General features: G+C 44.9%; 1 protein-coding gene across 1 annotated transcript in view; it reads right to left on the bottom strand.

Annotated features, from left to right (window-relative positions):
• The window catches only part of DOLPP1 (dolichyldiphosphatase 1), a 37,452-nt gene extending 26,076 nt beyond the window's left edge, over positions 1–11,376 (bottom strand). The window contains exon 1 of the mRNA XM_068248476.1: positions 11,264–11,376. Coding sequence (XP_068104577.1) covers positions 11,264–11,339 — 76 coding nt within the window. The 5' untranslated portion in view covers positions 11,340–11,376. The remainder of the gene's footprint in view (positions 1–11,263) is intronic.
• Between the last annotated feature and the right edge of the window lie 10,434 nt (positions 11,377–21,810).

Below are 21,810 nucleotides of genomic sequence, written 5' to 3'. Positions count from 1 at the left end.
CGAGGCCAGTCTGACACAAGTGAAGTGTGTTATTTACGTATCTCTCCAGGAGCCGCTGGAGAGTTACTTGGATGGCGCACTTTTCTTGCACAGACTGGCCGCACTAAAAGAACCCGATACCAGAGCTAGAGGCAGCGGCGTGGGAGCCATCCGTGCCGATGGGACTGGAGGAAGCCCCAGGTATGTATAAATCTGCAAGTATGAATGATCTCTGGTACACTTTAAAGCTAAGTTCACACTGCAAAACACAATCACTTAGCGATTGTGCAATGCTATTTTCAGAAACAATTTTGATGGAATGTATGTTTTTTCCTGTGCCTTCAAGCTACATCGCTCTAAAAATGCTGCATGTGGAGCGAATGAGATTTTCAACAAATGGCAACACAAATTTGAGAACACCCTCATAGGGCGACGCTGCATAAGTGCTTTGGCGATGAGCAAGCACATCGCCCCTAACGTGAACCCGCCCTTAGGTCTATAATGCTTGTAAGAGGTCTAGTCAAGTATTGAAAGAAGTACCCCGACAGCTGAAAGAAAGCAATACCCAAATGTGGTTTGATTTGCAATTGGTTGCTAAGAGTTACTGTACATTACACATAATTAATGCTTTGTAATCTGCCTCACTGATATGAACGGTGGCCTCTGATCTAGCAAGACTCCGCTCGAGCCACTTATTTTGCTGCATTATAGAGTAAAATCTCATCAATTATTGAACAAGTCAGTTTTGCTGAGCTATTAAAAACCACATGAAATATTCAAGGAGACCACAATGTGGAAAAGAGGGGAAGGGTTCAAAGCAAAGAAACACACACACACACACACACACACACCTGAGTAAAGAGCCCCTGTCGCTCTTCACATAAAATGAAAAGCTTCTGAGTGCTGTTGCAATGTGGCATCAAGGTATGGGGAAGCAATAATAAAACGGACAAGGGTACGATAGTAAAGCCTAATACACAACTTCAATTATGATTGACCAATCACTAACCAATTTTTCCACCTACATGTAGTATGAGAACTTACATACACAATCTGTTTATAGTATTCAAAAGCTGTTGGCCTTCATAAGACAAGGAGGTGGTGACATTGGTCAGGGATTGGCCAATCAAAGCTGAAGGTGTGTACCAGGCTTAAAGAGAATCTGTATTGTTAAAAATCGCACAAAAGTAAACATACCAGTGCGTTAGGGGACATCTCCTATTACCCTCTGTCACAATTTCGCCGCTCCCCGCCGCATTAAAAGTGGTTAAAAACAGTTTTGAAAAGTTTGTTTATAAACAAACAAAATGGCCACCAAAACAGGAAGTAGGTTGATGTACAGTATGTCCACACATAGAAAATACATCCATACACAAGCAGGCTGTATACAGCCTTCCTTTTGAATCTCAAGAGATCATTTGTGTGTTTCTTTCCCCCTGCATCTCTCATGCACTGAAGTTTCAGGCTGCTCTTTTCTTCCTGCAAACAGCTTTGCCCTTGTCTGAATTTCCTCAGTATGTGAAAGCCCAGCCAGCTCAGAGGACAATTTATCCGGCTTGTAAAAAATAAGAGAGCAGAGAGAAGCTGCTCTAATCTAAATATCACACAGGCAGTGTGCAGAGGGGCCTGAAAGGGGGAGTTCATAGCAGAACCACAACTCTGAAGAACTTGGCAGCCTTCCAGACACAGGCTGACAAGGGAAAGATACATTGATTTATTACAGAGACAGTGATAGTATAAAGTGCTGCAGTTAGCCAGAACACATTAGAATAGCTTTTGGAACTTGTAGGATGATAAAAAAACAGGATGCAATTTTTGTTACGGAGTCTCTTTAAGGGTGTGTACACAGATCGAAATTTGATTGTCCAATGACTAGACAGTTTTATCCCCTCCATATAATATGAGGGACAATAGAGTTTGAATACATGAACAGAATGTATAAGAAAGCTCTCATACTACATGGAAGTAGTAAAATTGAACAATGATTGCCCAATCAAAATTGGATGTGTACCAGGCTTAACACTCCACACGTGTCATCTTTATAAACACTTCCATTTGCCTTACTCAATTAGGATTGATATAAAAACGCAGATAAAAATCTATGAAAATAAATGTAAATCGAAGATTGGAGTAAAAACTACCCTTAGTAGCAGAAAGCCTCTGGATAATACACACAAAAAAATGTAATAAAGTCTATATTATACTAACGGCTTTTTTTTCAAGGGTCAAAATAAAATGATTTAGGCTGGTTTCACAGTCGGACGTTACAGGTGCACGTTAGAGCAGCCTGTAACGCACCCCACCGCACAGCAATGAAAAATCAATGGGCTGTTCACAGTGCCCATGTTGCGTTACATAGTAACGCTGCGCCACCAGACAACGTACTGCATGCAGTACATTCTAAGCGGCAGACTGCTTGCACATTCTCAGTACGGGTGGGTTTTTTTTTATTTTGGGGGCGGAGAGGAGGCGGGGAGAGGCCGCTACGTAGCCAGGCACATGGCTACTTAATATTCACTGCACTTGCAGTGTTTTCTTCTTGGAGCGGCCGCTGATTGGCTGGCGGGCCACGTGATGCGGAGAGCTCCACTCACGTGGTCTCCGCAGTGCCTCCGACAGAGCAGGCGCACCAAGAGCTGCTTGTAATGCGGCTCTTGGTAGCGTCCTGCTCCGACACCACCAGGCGTTGCGTTAGGGGCACGTTATGCGACCTTAACGTCCCCTCTAACACAACGTCCTGGTGTGAAACCAGCCTTAATCCTTTGTCCTTAATAGGTAGAGAGTGGTAAAGGGGAATGCTAAAAAAACAACAACAAAAAACAAACAAAAACTGGTGGAGGCACCCTTGATGATATGATACGACTAGAAGTTGTATATTTGAGAAGCGTAATTTCTTACCTTCTTAGAAGGACAACCCATTATTAAATGGAAAAAGTAATGTTTATACATGCACAGTAGACAACACATTTCATGGCAACAAACCATTTGAGCCAAAAGGTAAATAGCACCATGACTCTAGCCATGGAAATCCTGCAATCAGGTAACATTATAAATAAAAAGTATCCATAGCTATATAATAATGTTCAAAACAACGTCACTAATTTTCCAAATATATAACATTTTATTTAGGGACATATCCCAGAAACAAAATTAAATTAAAAACAGTGGTAGCTTACAGATCATCAATTAGTGTAACTATAATAGTACACAATATGAATTGCGCTAAATATCTGCACACAGAGTATAGGTCAATCACTCCTCAGACAGCTCCAAGTATATACTGAAATCCATGAACAATACAGAGGCAGATGCCGTATAGAAAAGCACAGCAAAGGTGGAAATAAAGCAGTATGGTTACCTACTCTGTGTGCGCAAGTTATCCGCCGGGCTGCCCGCTTCCTCAGGTCAATACAAGTGACTGTAGAACTTTTGGTTACGAATGTGACCGCCTGACCCGTGAAACGCATTGTCTACCGCGCAGGAACAAACATTACTTTTTCATTAAATAACGGTTTGTCCTTCTGAGAAGGTAAGAAATTACGCTTCTCAAATATACAACAGCTAGTAGTATATCATCAAGCACCATTGTTTTTTAGCATAGTCCACACCTCAAAGGGGTTTTTCAGTCATGAGGACTTAGTATTACTATCATCTCATCAAGGGTGCCTCCACCTCTGTTTAATACAGTCCATACCCCATAAGGGTTTGTTAGTCATGAGGACCTTTAGTCCTCACAACTAATCCAGAAGAGCGACTGACCAGCATCTGCACCAACAGACCTGGGACGGTTATATTGCAGCAGGCTCAGACGGTGGTTGCAAGTTTTGCAATCCACTCTTGTGAGTATACTACTTGTAGCCATTTGATTACATCGCTTTGTCTAACAATACTGCACCACAGGTCTCCTGGTCTCTCTCTCTCTCATTCAGAGACTTGGAGGTTACAGGTAACCATCAAGGATCAAGACTTTTAGTCCTTCCCAGGATCTACTGCCACATGTGTTGGGTTGTTACCCCTACCTGCCCAAATACAAGCTGGAGATGGGCCCCTTGTCCTTGACATGTACAAGGGGGCAACAGAAAGATTTCTGCTCCTCTTTTACAGACTATACAGGCTGGTATTGTGCAGTTGGCGGAGCTCGAAGCTGCTTGGTTCAGACATTATGGAAATTCCGGCTGGCATGGTGAAGTAGTGTTTAGAGTATACCTCTACCAGCAGCTTATTTCAGCCCCCTGTAGTCTTTAAGGTCCCTTGGTGTCCTTTAGAGTACACTCCATTGTGCTGTTGCCTCCTCCTCCAAAAGATCTGTGACGAGAACTCCAGTTGTGGGCTACTGCACATGCGATGTCCCGTCTGCACGCCACTTTTCACCACGAGCGCTCTGTGCTTGTGCAGTTCTCCGAACAGTTGTTCCACGCATGCGCAGAACGCTAATGGCACCAGGAGTGGGATCGAGGAGGTACGTGGACAAGACCGCGCTTGCACAATCAGGGCCCTTTTCCACTAGCAGTCGCTAGCGTTCACGCTGAACGCTGGCGACTGCTGAATCGCAAAAGGTAATTACCGGCTATTTCCCGACGTTTGCGGCCGCGATTTTGCTATGCACTGCATAGCAAAATCGCGGCAAATATTGCTTCGCGCCGCGACCGCGTTTCAGGCAAAAACGAATCGTGGTAGTGGAAATACCCTACCGCAATTCCTATGTTATTTAGCAGACCCTAGCGATTGTAAAATCGCTAGCGGTTTGCGATTTTGCGATTCCGCTAGCGCAAACGCGCTAGTGGAAAAGGGCCCTCACTCACGACTGGAGTTCTAGTTGCAGTTCTTTCGGGGGGTCCCTAGAAGGCTATTTTGTTGAAGCAGAGAAATGTTACTTCAGTTCCAATTTAAATAAGTAACAAACTTCAATAGTCACTTGTTCAAAATTCTTCCAGAAAGTGTCCAGCTAAAACTACGTTATTCTTTCTTAAAGAGAATCTGTATTGTTAAAAATCGCACAAAAGTAAACATACCAGTGCGTTAGGGGACATCTATTACCCTCTGTCACAATTTCGCCGCTCCTCGCCGCATTAAAAGTGGTTAAAAACAGTTTTAAAAAGTTTGTTTATAAACAAACAAAATGGCCACCAAAACAGGAAGTAGGTTGATGTACAGTATGTCCACACATAGAAAATACATTCATACACAAGCAGGCTGTATACACCCTTCCTTTTGAATCTCAAGAGATCATTTGTGTGTTTCTTTCCTCCTGCAGCTATCATCCACTGAAGTGTCAGGCTGTTTCTTCCTGCAGAGTGCAGACAGCTCTGCCCCTGTCTGTAATTCCTCAGTATGTGAAAGCCCAGTCAGCTCAGAGGACGATTTATCCAGCTTGTAAAAGATAAGAGAGAAGAGAGAAGCTGCCCTAATCTAAATAATACACAGGCAGTGTGCAGAGAGGGGCCTGGAGGGGGGAGATGCATCACAGAACCACAACACTGAAGAACTTGGCAGCCTTCCAGACACAGGCTGACAAGTCTGACAAGAGAGAGATAAGTTGATTTATTACAGAGATGGTGATAGTAGAAAGTGCTGCAGTAAGCCAGAACACATTAGAATAGGTATAGGAACTTGTAGGATGATAAAAAACAGGATGCAATTTTTGTTACGGAGTCTCTTTAAGGTATTGCATGACCTGCATAAATGAAAACCTTTATGGTATAATGCCTAACAATCAGCTCTGATTCCTATTATGACTTTATGACTGAAAAAATTAAACTGACTGTTAGGATTTGATAAACGCCATTGCTCTCTGCAGTGGCATATTACACATGCTTTAATAGCATATGATATAATCACAATGCTCATATCTCAAAAGAAAGGCTGGAACGGTTCTAGGCAGCTGACTGATAAGACATTGCTCAGTCATAACTGTCTCTTTCCATCTTGAATTGTCACATATCTAGCTTTGCAGAAGAGACATCAGCTGTCTACTGTATAAAAGCACTTGTCTGCCTGTGAACTGACATCATTACAAGCTCTTTTTACTGCAGTCAAATCTTGTTTGCCGTCATGCAAATATAACATCTCAGCAACAAATACCAAAACAAAATCAATTCTCTCCATTTATTGCATGTGGGTGACAATGAAGACTATTTGACTATAGTAAAAGCAGATTTTAACAGTCACAATTATTTTACTGAGACAAGCAAATGCATAGGATTACTATTGGTTTTGATTCAACAGTCTCCTGGTCTATAGATGCATAATGCAGGTGATATGGTGGCTGTCATATTTATTTCCTTTTAAGCAATACCGGTTGCCTGGCTATCCTGCTGATCTTCTGCCTCCAATACTTTTAGTCATAGACCCTGAACAAGCATGCAGATCAGGCATTTTTAACTTCGTCAGATCTGAAAGATTCGTTGCATGCTTGTTTTTGGTGTGTGATTTAGAAAATACTGATGCCAGAGTGATCAGCAGGACTGCCAGGTAACTGGAATTATTTAAAAGGAAATAAATATGGCAGCCTCCATATGCTTCTCACTTCAGTTTTCCTTTCAGGATGTTCTTAGTTATAGTTTGTATTTAAGGCCAACCTGAAGTGAAAATAAACCGATAAAATATACAACTCTATCGTTATAATTCAAAACAGGACTTTTCTGAAATAAAGTAGTCTTATTTTATATCTAAAAGTTAAAATGTAAGTTTGAAGATTTTCAGGCGCTTACATTCGCGACCAAATGTCCTACAGGTACTTGTATTGATCTGAGGAAGCGGGCCACGAACCGTGAAATGCGTTGCCTACCGTGCATGAATAAACATTACTTTTTCCATTAAATAATGGTTTGTCATAATGAGGTAAGAAATGATGCTTCTCAAATATACAACATCTAGTAGTATCATATCACCGAGGGTGCTTCCACCTCTGTTTTTTAATACAGTCCATACCCCACAAGGGTTTGTTAGTCACAAAGACCTTTAGTCCTCATAACTAATCTAGGAGAGTGTCCGGCCAGCATCTGTGCCAACAGACCTGGGAGACCAAGCAGAGAAGGTTATATTCCTGCAAGCGGTAGTTGAAAGTTTTGCAACCTACCCTTGTGAGTATACTTATACATGTGTGATTACATCACTTTGTGTAACAATACTGCACCATTCCTGGTCGGAGCAGTGCTTTTCAGCGCTGCTAGATTTGGGCGCAGCCAGCGCCGCCATAGACTGTAATGGGAATCAGTCTATAGCGGCACTCAGTGAGTAACGTCGGCTCCGTCAGAAAACTGAGCCGACGTTGCTTAAAAAACACAATAATTCGGCCTCCAGCAATCGCTGGAAGCCGAATTATTTCATTCCCCCACTATCCATGGCGGCCTGGAGGTGGAATAGTAATTAAAACGGCCCGGACTTGTGCAGAAGCAGGGTCAGCCATATACCGCTGTATCCTGCACCCAAGTCTACCGGCGCCGATTTCAAATGTACTCTTCCTGGTCTCTTTTATTCACAGAGACTTTGAGGTTACAGGTAACCATCAAGGATCTAAACTTTGTCTACTATCCAAAACGACAGAAAGGTCTGCTTAAAAAGGGCATGCTGCCTAATTGAAGAGGGAAAAGTTATTGCCTACCTTGGGGGGGAGTTAACTAAAGAGGGTCACTACTTCTCTAACGGGTTATGCTGCTACCTAAGGGGGAAAATGAGTAATTTGAGGTTTGTGAGCATGTCAACAGCTCAGCGGCCATCCCTCTTCTGCACAAGTCCGGGCCATTTTAATTACTATTCCACCTCCAGGCCGCCATGGATAGCGGGGGAATGAAATAATTCGGCTTCCAGCAATTGCTGGAGGCCGAATAATTGTGTTTTTTAAGCAACCTCGGCTCCGTCTTCTGACGGAGCCGACGTTACTCACTGAGCGCTGCAATAGGAATGATTCCTATTGTAGTTTATGGAGACGCCGGCTGTGCCCAAATCTAGCAGCACTGAAAAGAACTGCTCCGATCCCTCCACCACCCATACCAAGTGCTATCAAGCACTTGGCCAGAGCACCTGATATGACTTTGCCAACTTCAGCCTCCTGTGTGCCAAAGGGTGCCTTAAAAAAATCGTTAAAGTCACCAAGGTGCCCTCACCTGGAAAAGTTTAAAACTACCCTTCACCCATCCTGTGCCTAACACTATACTACCCTATTCTGTGCCCAACACTAACCTGCTTTTATAGGATGCACATTCTGATACGTTGCAAAATATGCTACCACACAGGGCAACTTAGGTTTCTAGGATCTGGCTGCCTTCTCCTGAACCCTTGCCCCCCAAGTAACTGGCAAGTAAAGGGGGGGGGACTAACTTTGTGATTAAGGCATCAGCTACACTTAGGGTTGCCAGGTGTCCGGTTTTACACCGGACAGTCCGGTTTTTGGCCCCTGTGTCCGGTGTAAAAAAACATGCTAAACCGGACAATTAAGTTGTCCGGTTTTAGCGCCCCCCGCAGCGCAGGAGGAGAACAGCGCAGCAGAGAGAGAGCTGGGAGCAGCGGTGGAGAAGGGGGGCAATCTCCCCCCCCTTCCCTCACCTTAGGGTGCTCTCTCTCCCCCGCTGTCTCCTCCAATATGAAGTGCAAGCTGGCGGGTGGCTGCGGGCGGAACTTACCTCTGTGTCGCTCCAGCGCCGGAAGTTCGGGTCCCGCAGCCGCTGAGAGAGATTTGACTCAAAAAAGATCCGGATCAAAGATCCGAATCATTCATGAGCCGGACAACACTATCAGTCTGAATAGTGTTGTCCGGCTCATGAATGATTCGGATCTTTGATCCGGATCTTTTTTGAGTCAAATCTCTCTCAGCGGCTGCGGGACCCGAACTTCCGGCGCCTGCGACAGAGGTAAGTTCCTCCCGCCACCCGCCAGCCTGCTGCACATGATGGAGGAGACAGCAGGGGAGAGAGACAGCACCCTAAGGTGAGGGAAGGGAGGGGGGGGGGGAGATTGCCCCCCTTCTCCACCGCTGCTCCCAGCTCTCTCTCTGCACTGTTCTCCTCCTGCGGCGGGGGGCACCTGGCTACCTATTCTGGGCACATATAGTCCCTGGCTACCTATTCCGGGCACATATACCCCCTGGCTACCTATTCTGGGCACATATAGCCCCTGGCTACCTATTCTCTGGGCACATATAGCCCCTGGCTACCTATTCTGGGCACATATAGCCCCTGGCTACCTATTCTCTTGGCACATATAGCCCCTGGCTACCTATTCTGGGCACATATAGCCCCTGGCTACTTATTCCGGGCACATATAGCCCCTGGCTACCTATTCCGGGCACATATAGCCCCTGGCTACCTATTCCGGGCACATATACCCCCTGGCTACCTATTCCGGGCACATATACCCCCTGGCTACCTATTCCGGGCACATATAGCCCCTGGCTACCTATTCTGGGCACATATAGCCCCTGGCTACCTATTCTGGGCACATATAGCCCCTGGCTACCTATTCCGGGCACATATACCCCCTGGCTACCTATTCCGGGCACATATACCCCCTGGCTACCTATTCCGGGCACATATACCCCCTGGCTACCTATTCCGGGCACATATACCCCCTGGCTACCTATTCCGGGCACATATACCCCCTGGCTACCTATTCCGGGCACATATACCCCCTGGCTACCTATTCCGGGCACATATACCCCCTGGCTACCTATTCCGGGCACATATACCCCCTGGCTACCTATTCTGGGCACATATACCCCCTGGCTACCTATTCTGGGCACATATACCCCCTGGCTACCTATTCTGGGCACATATACCCCCTGGCTACCTATTCTGGGCACATATACCCCCTGGCTACCTATTCCGGGCACATATACCCCCTGGCTACCTATTCCGGGCACATATAGCCCCTGGCTATCTATTCCGGGCACATATAGCCCCTGGCTATCTATTCCGGGCACATATAGCCCCTGGCTACCTATTCCGGGCACATATAGCCCCTGGCTACCTATTCCGGGCACATATAGCCCCTGGCTACCTATTCCGGGCACATATAGCCCCTGGCTACCTATTCCGGGCACATATAGCCCCTGGCTACCTATTCTGGGCACATATAGCCCCTGGCTACCTATTCCGGGCACATATAGCCCCTGGCTACCTATTCTGGGCACATATAGCCCCTGGCTACCTATTCTGGGCACATATAGCCCCTGGCTACCTATTCTGGGCACATATAGCCCCTGGCTACCTATTCTGGGCACATATAGCCCCTGGCTACCTATTCTGGGCACATATAGCCCCTGGCTACCTATTCTGGGCACATATAGCCCCTGGCTACCTATTCTGGGCACATATAGCCCCTGGCTACCTATTCTGGGCACATATACCCCCTGGCTACATATACTGGGACATATATACCCCTGCCTACGTATACTGGGACATTTACACCCTTGGCTACATATACTGGGCACATATATCCCTGGCTACATATACTGGGAACACTGGCTGTTTGTCATTATGTGCATTTAGTGGTGAAAAGCTGTCTCTTTTGTGCATTTACTGGTGAAAAGCTGTCTCTTATTATGTGCATTTACTGGTGAAAAGCTGTGTCTTATTATGTGCATTTACTGGTGAAAAGCTGTGTCTTATTATGTGCATTTACTGGTGAAAAGCTGTCTCTTGTGCATTTACTGGGGAAAAGCTGTCTCTTATTATGTGCATTTACTGGCGAAAAGGTGTCTCTTATAATGTGCAGTTACTGGTGAAAAACTGTCTCTTATGTGCACTGGACCAGTACTACTGGTGAGGACAGTTAGTGACATGGCTATGTACTCTGTAATGTGCTGCAGAAGATGTCAGTGCGATATAAATACTATAAATTTTTTTTTAAAAAAAGCCCATTGCTTAGCCCCACTCTACATAAAAGTGCGCTTCTGACTCCGCCCCTAACTCCACCCCTAACTCCACCCCCTGTCCGGTTTTCTCCATCAGCCGACCTGGCAACCCTAGCTACACTTCTCTTACATCATGACTACCAGAACCCTCTAATAAATCAGCAGGATATACTTTTCTGCTGTTAACAATTCTAGCATTGGCAAATGAAGCAAAGATAATCATAAAGGTGGACAGCATGAACTTCGGAGCTCAGTACAGGTAGAAACGAGACACGTCACGCATGCGCACTTCCCACAGCCAGTCCTCTACACTGCGCATGCGCACGGTCCACACAGTCCCACAAAGAGATCGCAATTTATCACAAGCATTCGTTCCCCGCCACCCAGACTCTGCCAGCAGCAGCCCAGCCACTCGACCTCCAGACCGGCCTTTACCTGCGGGGTATTCAACGTGTGTGAGAGAAACTGGGCGCCATTGAGCTGAGAGCGAGCACTGTTCTACCGCCGCCATCTTACCCGGATACCGGGCGTTTGGAAACAACCAATTGAGGGTCTGGAGGTGGCGCTAGCCAATGCCAAGCGACCTGTGGCGGACGCGTTAGTTGTAGCCAATAGTCATGCGGGACAGGTACAGCCTGAGACCAATGAGGGGTAAGAAAAGGAGTAGGCGCGAATAAGCAAGGCAGACGGCCAATCAGAGGGGAGAGCTTTACCGCTTTGGCCAATCAGAATTCAGAGAAGTCCTGTCAGTGGATAGGCGGGGCTGTGGTGGAGTTCTGATCGGTGGCTGTGTAGTGGGGCTCTTGTGTCGTCACGGTCATGTGATCAAGCTTGGAGCGGGCTGCTCATGTTCTGGGGAAATAGGCGGGAAAATGTGAAATACGGCTTTGAGATGTGTGCACTGCAGATCTTTTCAATGATCCGGATGATTCGAATCGGATCATTGAAAAGATCCGGATCTTTGATCCGAATCTCGGATCATTTTACTACCGAAGCATTCGGGGTGAGATGACTAGCAGGACAGGTCTTTCCCTGCTGTGGACAGGAGAAGGGGAGGGGGGTGGACACACAGAGAGAAGGGGAGAAGATGGACAGAGGGCAGGGAGTGGACAGAGAAGGGAGGAGGGACGAGCAGAGAGCAGAAATGTTTGTGCACACAATACCCACATGCTGCAATCATATGCTTTATATGTATTTATTTCACCTATATGCTCATCTGTGTACTTTCCATGCAAACGTCGCACAGTGAAAGAAAGCATTCCCAGAAGATAAGTGCAGCTGTTTAGTGCCGAGTGCAGGAGGATCATTTTGCCCTGCAATCACACTGTCTGCAAAGTTACTGAGCTGTGCTGAGCCAAAAGCTTCAAATGTGTTCACTGTGCACAACTACGGAACAGACAGCCTGTAATGGGCAGTACATTATAGCCAGTATGTGTGCTCTACACATATCTGGCAGTGGCACCCATGTCCCCTCTCTCTCATCTACCTGTCTCCCTGCAAGGCTGGCTCCCATCCAACAGAGCGATCCATCTCAGCTCTGCTTCCAGGGGGCGTGTCGCTCCTGGCCCCGCCCCTTTTGCGATCCGAATCGTTCATTTTGATGATTCGGATGATCGACTCATTAAATAGATTCGGATCAAAGATCCGAATCGTTCATGATCCGGACAACACTATAGGAGAGGACAGCAGTGCCATAGCTCCCAACTGTCCCACCTTTGGAGGAGTCCCTCCTTGGAAATCCTCTCCCTCTTTATTCCTCATTTGTCCTTCTTTCAGGACTGATACATATCTTCCAATTTTTTGAGATGAAAAAGAGGGACGCGTATGCCACCCCTATCACACCGCTAGTCACGCATTAGACTTCATAAGAAAAATGTTGTTTTATAATTGAAACTACACTGGTCCTTTCTATCCTTGTTCATTTTCCTTCATAGTAACATTTTACAATTAGTAATATATCAAATTAAAGGATGGGAATAAAGTTTCGAGTCAATCAAACACATTTTTTAGTAGAGAAATAGATATATTTACATAAAAAGAGGGACAGGGCTCCAAAAAAGGAACTGTCCCTCCGAAAGAGGGACAGTTGGGAGCTATGACTGATATACAGATCTATGTAAATGTGTTTTTCTACTGCAAATGTGTTTCATTAACTCTAAATTTAATTCCCATCCTTTAAATTGATATACTTATTTTTTAAATGTTAATATGAAGGAAAATGAAACAGGATAGAAAGGACCTGTGTGGATTGAATTAGAAAACAACATATTTTTTTTATGAAATCTTTATGGTATGGGTGAATAGGGGTGTGATTAGGGACATAGCAGCTACCAGGGGCTGGAGGAAGCCCCTGGTAAGTAGTATTCTGGGTAGCATTAGTTCCTTGATGATTCCTTTAAGTGTCCTTCTTTCTCATCTTAACAATTTGGGAGTTATAAGGAGTGCTGCTGCCCTACTTCCACCTAGGGCCAGTGTCCTATCATTTTATACAACCAGTCAGAATGTAAAGCCTCCCTGCCCCCCTCAAGAATTTGTTCCCCAGTGTGGGTTATTAAAGGACACAGACAAATATGTGCATGTTGGGGAATTATTATTTATATAGCGCCAACATCTTGGGCAGCGGTTTACTAAATATATATAGTCTTGCCACTAACTAACCCCTACCATAGTGATATGTCTATTGTAGTCTAGGGCCAAATTCAGGGGGGAAGCTAATTAACTTATCTGAATGTTTGTGGGAGGATTCAAACCAGATACCCAGTGCTGGAAAGTGAGATCTATCCACTACGCCACCGTGCTAGTACAAACACCAGTGCATTTGAAGCGCTAACATTATTACTTACGCCAGCTGTGTAGTGTGTGTTATGCTAGGGACATGCACGTTTCTTAGATAACTCAGGATGCGTTAATACGCCACTGGCATAAGTAATGCTACCTGTGCATGGCAATATTATAACTAAAGCATACCTAAGGTGAAAAAAAAGAATCCTAAGACAAGGCAAGCCTCTGGATATTCCAATGCAAAATCGCATCAGAATGTGTGCTGCGTTCAATTTGGTTGATCAGTGCAAAGGCCGGCCCTGGATACATCAGTGTTACCAACTCATACCTTTAATTACTGATAGGTATGAATCATACTGGTCTTGTGACCAGTTAGATGCAGTTTAGGCCCTAGTGGCTGGGTGGTGTAATGGTTAAGGGCTCTGCCTCTGACACAGTAGACCTGTGTTCGAATCTCGGCTCCGCCTCTTCAGTAAGTCAGCACCTATTCAGAAGGAGACCTTGGGCAAGTCTCCCCAACACTGCTACTGCCTATAGAGCGCATCCTAGTGGCTGCAGCTCTGGCACTTTGAGTCTGCAAGGAGAAAAGCGCAATATAAAAAAATGTTTAGGTACTTATATGTAGTTTTACAGAAAAACTTAAAGTGGGTTTCTGGGCTTTTATATATTTATTAAAGGTGGTCATAAACTAATCAATATTATATTTTGTTGTTTGTGATTAAACTAATCAATATGGCCAGCAGATAGATCCCTCTCCGGCCATTATCTGATCAGAGAGAGGATCTGTCTGCTTGATTGCCTCCACACACTGCACACAGATATTCATTAACACTCAATTTCAGCATGAATCTTTGAAAATCTGAGAGACTTTAACCAAAAGTTTTAGGAAAAAGTCTGTGTAAAGCAGAACTCTAAGTTCCAGAAGACAGGTTGTCTGACTGAGAAGGTACTCTGCTTGAAAGAGACACTGAAGCGAAAAAAAAATATGATATAGTGAATTGGTTGTGTACTATGAATATTTACTAGAAGATTAGCAGCAAAGAAAATATTCTCATACTTTAATTTCAGGTATATAGTGTTTTTTTCTAACATTGCATCATTCTATAATATGTGCAGATTACACAACACTCAGCATTCAAAATGATTCTTTCAGAGCAGTCTGTGAAGTAATGACATCTCCTCTAGCAGAGGAAAAGTAAATAGTCCAGGAACAGTTGAGATAATAAAAGTCAGATAACAGCCCTCTCCACCACTAAAGGTCCGTACACACGCCGGACTGGAGGCAGCGACAGGTCCGTCGTTGCCTCCCGCTGGGTGGGCGTACCAACGACAGTCCTGCGTGTGTATGCACTGTCGGCGGACTGATACGGCTGTTTCTGCGCGCCGTATCAGTCCGCCGACAGTGCGTACACACGCCGGACTGTCGTTGGCACGCCCACCCAGCGGGAGGCAACGACGGACCCGTCGTTGCCTCCAGTCCGGCGTGTGTACGGACCTTAACTTAGTCGGAGAGCTTAATGGCTTGTTTGCATAGAGATAACAACTGGAGTTTCTCAACTCTTCCTGTACTGGAAACAATTAGACTGATGTATCTGATCTTAATGTTTTATTTCTTAGCTGTGCTACACATACAAATCATAATAAGATCATTTTTTTTCGCTTCAGTGTCTCTTGAAGTGTTTGCCACTACAGGAACTCTCATGAGGGTTGATTCATGAACAGTGACATGCTGCAGCAGCATGAGTTAAATGGCCTTACGCACGCTAATTATAGTAACGTGACTGAAAACTCCAGTGGGCACGCTACTGGCAACGTAGCATACGTTCATTAGCAACGCCCGATACTTTGAAAGGCCGCATAATAGTGCACTGGCGTGGCCGCGCTACTACGTTAACATAGTAGCGGCGGCGCAAGTGAATTCACTATAGGCCATTTAACTCGCGCTGCTGCAGCTCCTTACTGTTCATGAACCAACCCCTTGGAGCGTGCATTTAAATTTGCAGCTGCCAAAATTTGGTGCAGGGAGAAGCCGAAAGACGGCTCACCCTGTGCCTGCTGAAAGTCCAGGGTGGCAGTAATGTTATTTCCCCTCTGGGTTATAACGACTGGGGGGGGGGGCATAATGCGGGCACCAGTTGCTGCAGGTGGGCAAATTACCTATTTTTTTCTAATTCGAGCTCCGGCAATCCACAACAGCCAAATTAGTCACTGAGGCTCGCTACAGCCGTAATTCTCATTATGGCCTATGGCGGCCCCGAAATTAGCTGTCTCGCTCATGGATGTTTGCAAAAGTCACTACAGAAAGGTCCATAATATCTACTCTTTGGATGCAAGCAGTAAGTTACACTTCCCGCCATTTGCACATAGCCTTCGGGAGCAGAGCAAGATTGCAACAAGAATCACGCTAGCCGGTGATTGCGTTCAGTAAAAAACAATGCAAACTATTGGGAAATGAGCAGCATGATTGGCAAAACAGCTGCTTTTTTAAGTGGATTGCAGCTACTGGAATAGGGTCCTTAAAGTTAACTGAGCACCTGGAATGATTTTGTTTTTTAGGTTCGCAATACTGTGCTGTTAGGGTGAGCATCATTACTTACCTCCTCCACTGGCCTGTGGTTCCTATGGGATCCACCATCTTCTCCATGGAGAGCCCGCACTAAAATGCGGCAGCTGTGATTTGTCTGTGGAGAAGATGGAGGAGAAGGGACGAAAGGACAGAGGAGCAGCCCCCCCATAGGTAGGTAATTACGCTCACCCCAACCCCTACCCCCCAACAGCATACTATTACAAACCTCCCTTTTGGGGAGGCGCATTCAAAAATATATCATTCCATGTACTCATTTTTCTTTAAGGTAATGTTTACACTTATCATTGCGGAAAACTGAATGTTATTTTGCTTGCAATACAATAAAATGATCCAATTTTACAGCAATTTGAATTTCACCTTTTTTTTCACTGTTTTTTATTTTTATAATTAGGGAAAGACATTGAATGCACATGAGTGATGCATTGGTTAGATTTTTGAAATGTTCAAACAATCAGAAAAATTGATTGTGATTCTTGAATTGGAAAAAAAATAATTGTATGGTGTCTGGTCACCTGTTACGTTCACAGTGGGGCATTGCGATGCAATGTAACGGACGCACTGCAATGTTAAACCTGTGCAACATTCACAGTGCATTCAGGGCGATCTAATGGCGTGCGGCATGCAGTGCATTACTGCTTAAAGAGTAACTGTCAGGCTGCAGAAGCTAATTTAAACCTCTATTCTCCTGTGTTAAACAGTTTAGAAGGAAGCCATAAAGGCATTATTGAAGATAAAAATCTCTTTTACCTTTGATGTGTTCTTATCAGAAAAGCTGTTAGACCTAAGAGGACGCAAGCCGCATACTATACTGCAAAGCATTCTGGGGCCCTCCCCTCGGCTGCTAATGAGACGTTTCAGCAGCTTGTCAGTCCAGCGCATAGCACTGATAAATCTCCGGGGCAGAGTACACTGCAGGAGTCAGCTATTGTTCCTAGCCACATGGCTCATTAATATTCACTGCACACTGTGTTGTTCAAGTAGGAGCTTATCTGTGATCAGGAAGCAGGCAGGACATGACGACACATTTGACAGAAAAACATGGAGCCTGCCATGAGCTGTCAGGAGCATCTATCTCTGCATATACTATATACAAATTCTGTGAAGTACAAACGTGGACAGTGAAATGCATATGTAATGTAAGTACAGCCAATCTTTAGCTACTGATATATGTGTTTATTTTCTCTGAGACCTTATACCTAACAGCTCCTCTTTAAAACGTGCGTTACCAGTGACAGTGAAGCATACATTACTTTTCATTGACTGTATGCGACACAATGCATGCATAACGCGTGGTGCAACTTTTCTGTTGCGTTTTTTTTACAGGGAACACAACACAAATCCCTTTGTGAGGTGGACATACAGGATTACATTTTTAAATGGAATCAATATACCATACACTTATTAAACAAATTAATGAATAGTAATGTTAGTTTTTACACTGTTCTTTCTGATTTTTCCAACACACCTGATCAGATTTTATCTAAAACAATGGATTCATCGCCTATTTTTTCTCGATTAAAAAAGAACAGATTATTTTCGATTTTCTCTGTATTCGATTGTTTTGGTTTAATAAATGGGAAAGCCAAACAACTTGATTGTACTATGTATGGGCACCTTAAAGTGTACCTGAGGTGACATGTGACATGATGAGATAAACATGTTTATGTACGGTACAAAACATATTAATAACCAGGCTGTTTTACTTGCTTTATTTTGCTGCCTGAAAGAGTTAATTTTCGGGCATAGAAGTGACAGCGTCTGTCTTGTCGGTACCTTGTCGGGAATATAGTAAACCTCACTGATAAGCAAATTACAGCCATAAAAGTTTTCCTGGCAGAATTCAGCTTCCGAGGGCAGGAGAGATATAGAAAAAGGTCAATCGTTCCTGTATTTTCACTTACGGTAATAGGCTGCCACTGAGCAGAGACAACAGAACATTCAATCTACTTTGTAAATGTTCAAATATAAAATAAAACCATGGGATATAAAAAACAAAATCAATTTTAGGAGTAGAATAATAAATACAAATGTTTATATCGTTAGATTATTTTCACTTCATGTTCACTTTAGTAAAAACAAGACTATACTGTAGTTCTTGTGCCTATCTAAAGCCAGTTCTGAATTGCACCATATACTGCTGCATAGCTTATGACATCTAGTGGTTAAAGTAGGGAATAACACAATACAGAATTTTCTCTTTCCCTTCCAGCAGAGACGTGAGCTCTCATTTGTAGACTATGCAGACACTGCCAATCAAATTCTAATACAGTAAAGCAAAAAGTTGACAATACTTGTGCAGTGATGATCATTTGTACTTCATACAGTCAAGCATTGCATTTGTTCAGAGGTGGGACAAGGTCCTCCAGCACCCAAGGCTGAGACACCAAAGTGCGCCCCTCCATCCCTGCCACCCCAGCCGTCACACACTGATTGCTATTAGACTAAGAGGTGCCACAGGGCCCACAACCTCCCCAACACCTTAATATCTGGTTATCTGGCTTGCAGTCACTGCTATGTATCCCCTTTTCTTATTTCTTTCTGCTTCAAACACAATTAGGAATGACAGCTGAATGAATTGTGCTCCCCCTCCTACACTGCGCCCTGAGGCTGGAGCCTCTCCAGCCTATGCCTCGGCCCGGCCCTGCATTTGTTGTTGCCTCTGATATGTCTATAGTGTATATGGTGTAGTTTGTCCTGAATAGCTAGTCTTCCACATGTCCTGGAACAAAGAAAATGCCCGCAGCACACTGTATAAAGATAAAATACAGATTGCTTTATTGGTAAAGCCAACAGACAGGCTGGTAGCTACTGCATCTCAGACACACTGGTCCCCAGTCATAGGTCACCAGAAACAAGACAGGAAATGATTTGTACACAGGTAATTCCTCCCACGAGGGGCACCGCCAGCGTACAAGCGAGGCACACCCCTGCTTTGGACCTCACTGTACAGGAGGGCCTCGCTTTCTTGCTGGCACCCTCTAACCTCTGTGTGGTCCTGGGGGTCCCTAGTAACTTCCGTCGTAACCTACTCCTCTCCCCGCTCTCTCCTCCTGCCGCCACCGCTGGGATCGCATCCTATCTCCATGGTTACTCTCTCACAATGTCAGAGGTGCTGCCTGAAGCTACCTTGGCGATAGGACATAGCTAGGCGGCGAGTAGAGAAAATCGCGGGTAGAGCAGGAAAACGCGGCCAGAGGAGTCTGTGTTGAAAGTATGTAAGTCACTCTCTAACCTATAGTGGTTCACTACCTGTACCTGGCTACCTATACTGGGGCACCACCTGTACCTGGCTACCTATACTGCAGCACCTAGAGCTCACTACCTATACTGAGGGCACCACCTGGAACTGGAAACCTATACTGAGGGCACCACCTGTACCCTATCTCTTATGTTAACTGTGGACTACCTGTATTTTGCTAGTATTTGGCTCCACCCATGTCTTGGCCATGCCCACTTTTTCGCTAATGCGTGCTTCTTTATTCAGTGATTGGGTTACACCCATTGTTTGCGGGGGGGGGGGCTCAAGTTATGGGCTGCTTGGGGCGGCCAAAACCTTAGTTGCACACCTGCCTCCCACCCAGGGCTAAACAAGCACCTGAGTGGTTTTTAGTCCAGTGAGTTCACAGACATTGCAAAGAGCTGGACTGGAGTACAAAGTAAATACATCAGTGATAAAACCATACATACATAGATCTTTATAACAGATTAATATCCTATCTGAAATTAAACCCATCCGGTACCCTAGTACCCACTTTTCCAATTCCCTTAGGGCCCGTTTCCACTGTACGCTGTGCGCTGCATCGCACCGTGGCTGCACTTGTAACCAATGCACAGCAATGGAACAGTTTCCATCGCGTGCTGGTTGTGCGGTGCAGAGCAATCCGAGAATGAATCTGCATCATGCTGCAGATTTTCGCACGGCCGCATCCGCCCGCTGCCTCCTCCTATACAGTGACGCATATGGAAGTGAAAGTGATGCATAGCTGCATCGGCTCCCATTTGCAAATGGAAATGGGCTCTTAAAGGAAAATGATTGCATGTAGCTGCCATGCTCTTGAAAAAAAAAGTGCTTGGCTACATTATTATTAGGATCAGAAAATTAAAAAACACGAGTTTGTTGGTGCACACAGAAATTGCTTGATTGACGAGTCCCTAGGAGGCCAGGCTCTTGGAGAGGGGTTATCCCTTCTGGTCTTTGAAACGTGCTAAACCATTGGCCATGTCTAGAGATAGGGCTTTTATGTTGACTTCATGTCCCATTAATGATTCAAGACCTGTCCCTACATTTGTCACCTCGTACAGTACTGAATACTCTAAAATAGTTGATATTATTAAGCCATATTTATCTGTGCTTCATGCAGATTGTGGTGATATATTGGGGTGATGATGATATGTACGATAATATGCAGAATATCTGGCTGTGTCACATGGGTATGTCAGCCAGTCTGGCTTTGAAGGTATTGGCAGCTAGCTTCATGGAAACTGGTAATTGTGTGTGTGTGTCAATAGACCTACATTTGCATTGAATTCCTCTGGAAGCAGGGAGCTTGGACATTAGCATACAGTTCCTCTGGACAGCCAGGTACAGGTAATTAGGTTCCCTTTTGTCTGGCATCCTGCAAATGTGGTGCATTGCTTTGATCTTTTGTATTAAGGTAAACAGCTGCCTGTTGGTCAAAACACTATCAGACAAACTGAGTCTGCCAAGTTCAAAGTGGACAGGAAAAGCCTTGAAATTTGCATGTCACAGCTAGCCCAGATGTGACAAGGGGCTCAGCAGACCGTGATGTCACAAACAGGGAAATTGCGTTAGTTTTGGGGATGGAACATTCAATGCCCCAGGCCCCCAAGTGGACTATATAACTCAAGCCTGGGACAGTCACAAATTGTCTTATCTTGGAGGTAGTGCATAGCTAGAGGGATACCGAGCAAATCGGAACCACGTTCTAACCTACGCGGTAACGTTATTTGCAACTTGTCTTGTGTATCCTTGTAACGTTTACTTTGTAACTTTTTTACTTTGTTTTTTGTACATCTTTTGTATATATTATTTTCTGCATTGTTCCACTTTTTTTTCCTGGAATATTAAATCGTTATTTAATAAGTTTGACTTCTGCTGTACTAAATTAACACTCATAGCCTAGAAGAGACTGAAGTGTAACTGTGTATAAGTCCATGCCTGACTGTACTTTTGAGCAACACTACCGTATGAGATTGTAATTGCATCGTGTGTATGGGGCACATTTGCGCTCGACAGCAGAGTGGCTAACAGTATCGTTCGGAACGACTGTTAGTGGTTTTGCTGCACGACGGTGTAACTTGCATTACAAGTCAGTGCCTGATTGTGCCGTGTTACTGTACAACTGTACTGTGTGTGTGGCGTTCCCGTATTCGGCCTAAAGCGCAAAGCTGACCCGAATATGAAAACGCGGATTGTACGCTGAGCACTCGACAGCCGAGTGCACGTGTCTAGCAACAGCTAGTGGTGGCAGTAAGAAGCGTTTGAGGGGTTACAGCCTTGTTTTTAGCTTGAATAAGGCTGCTCCCCGCTTGATCTGGTCAAACCCACAATCGGGAACTGTATATGCAGGCGTGCCGCGGGTCGGTTCCTGAC

Source organism: Hyperolius riggenbachi, chromosome 8 (assembly GCF_040937935.1).
Source record: "Hyperolius riggenbachi isolate aHypRig1 chromosome 8, aHypRig1.pri, whole genome shotgun sequence".
Taxonomy (NCBI): Eukaryota; Metazoa; Chordata; class Amphibia; order Anura; family Hyperoliidae; genus Hyperolius; species Hyperolius riggenbachi.
The sequence above is the reverse complement of the archived record's forward strand: the minus strand, read 5'-3'. Positions and strand labels throughout refer to the sequence as shown.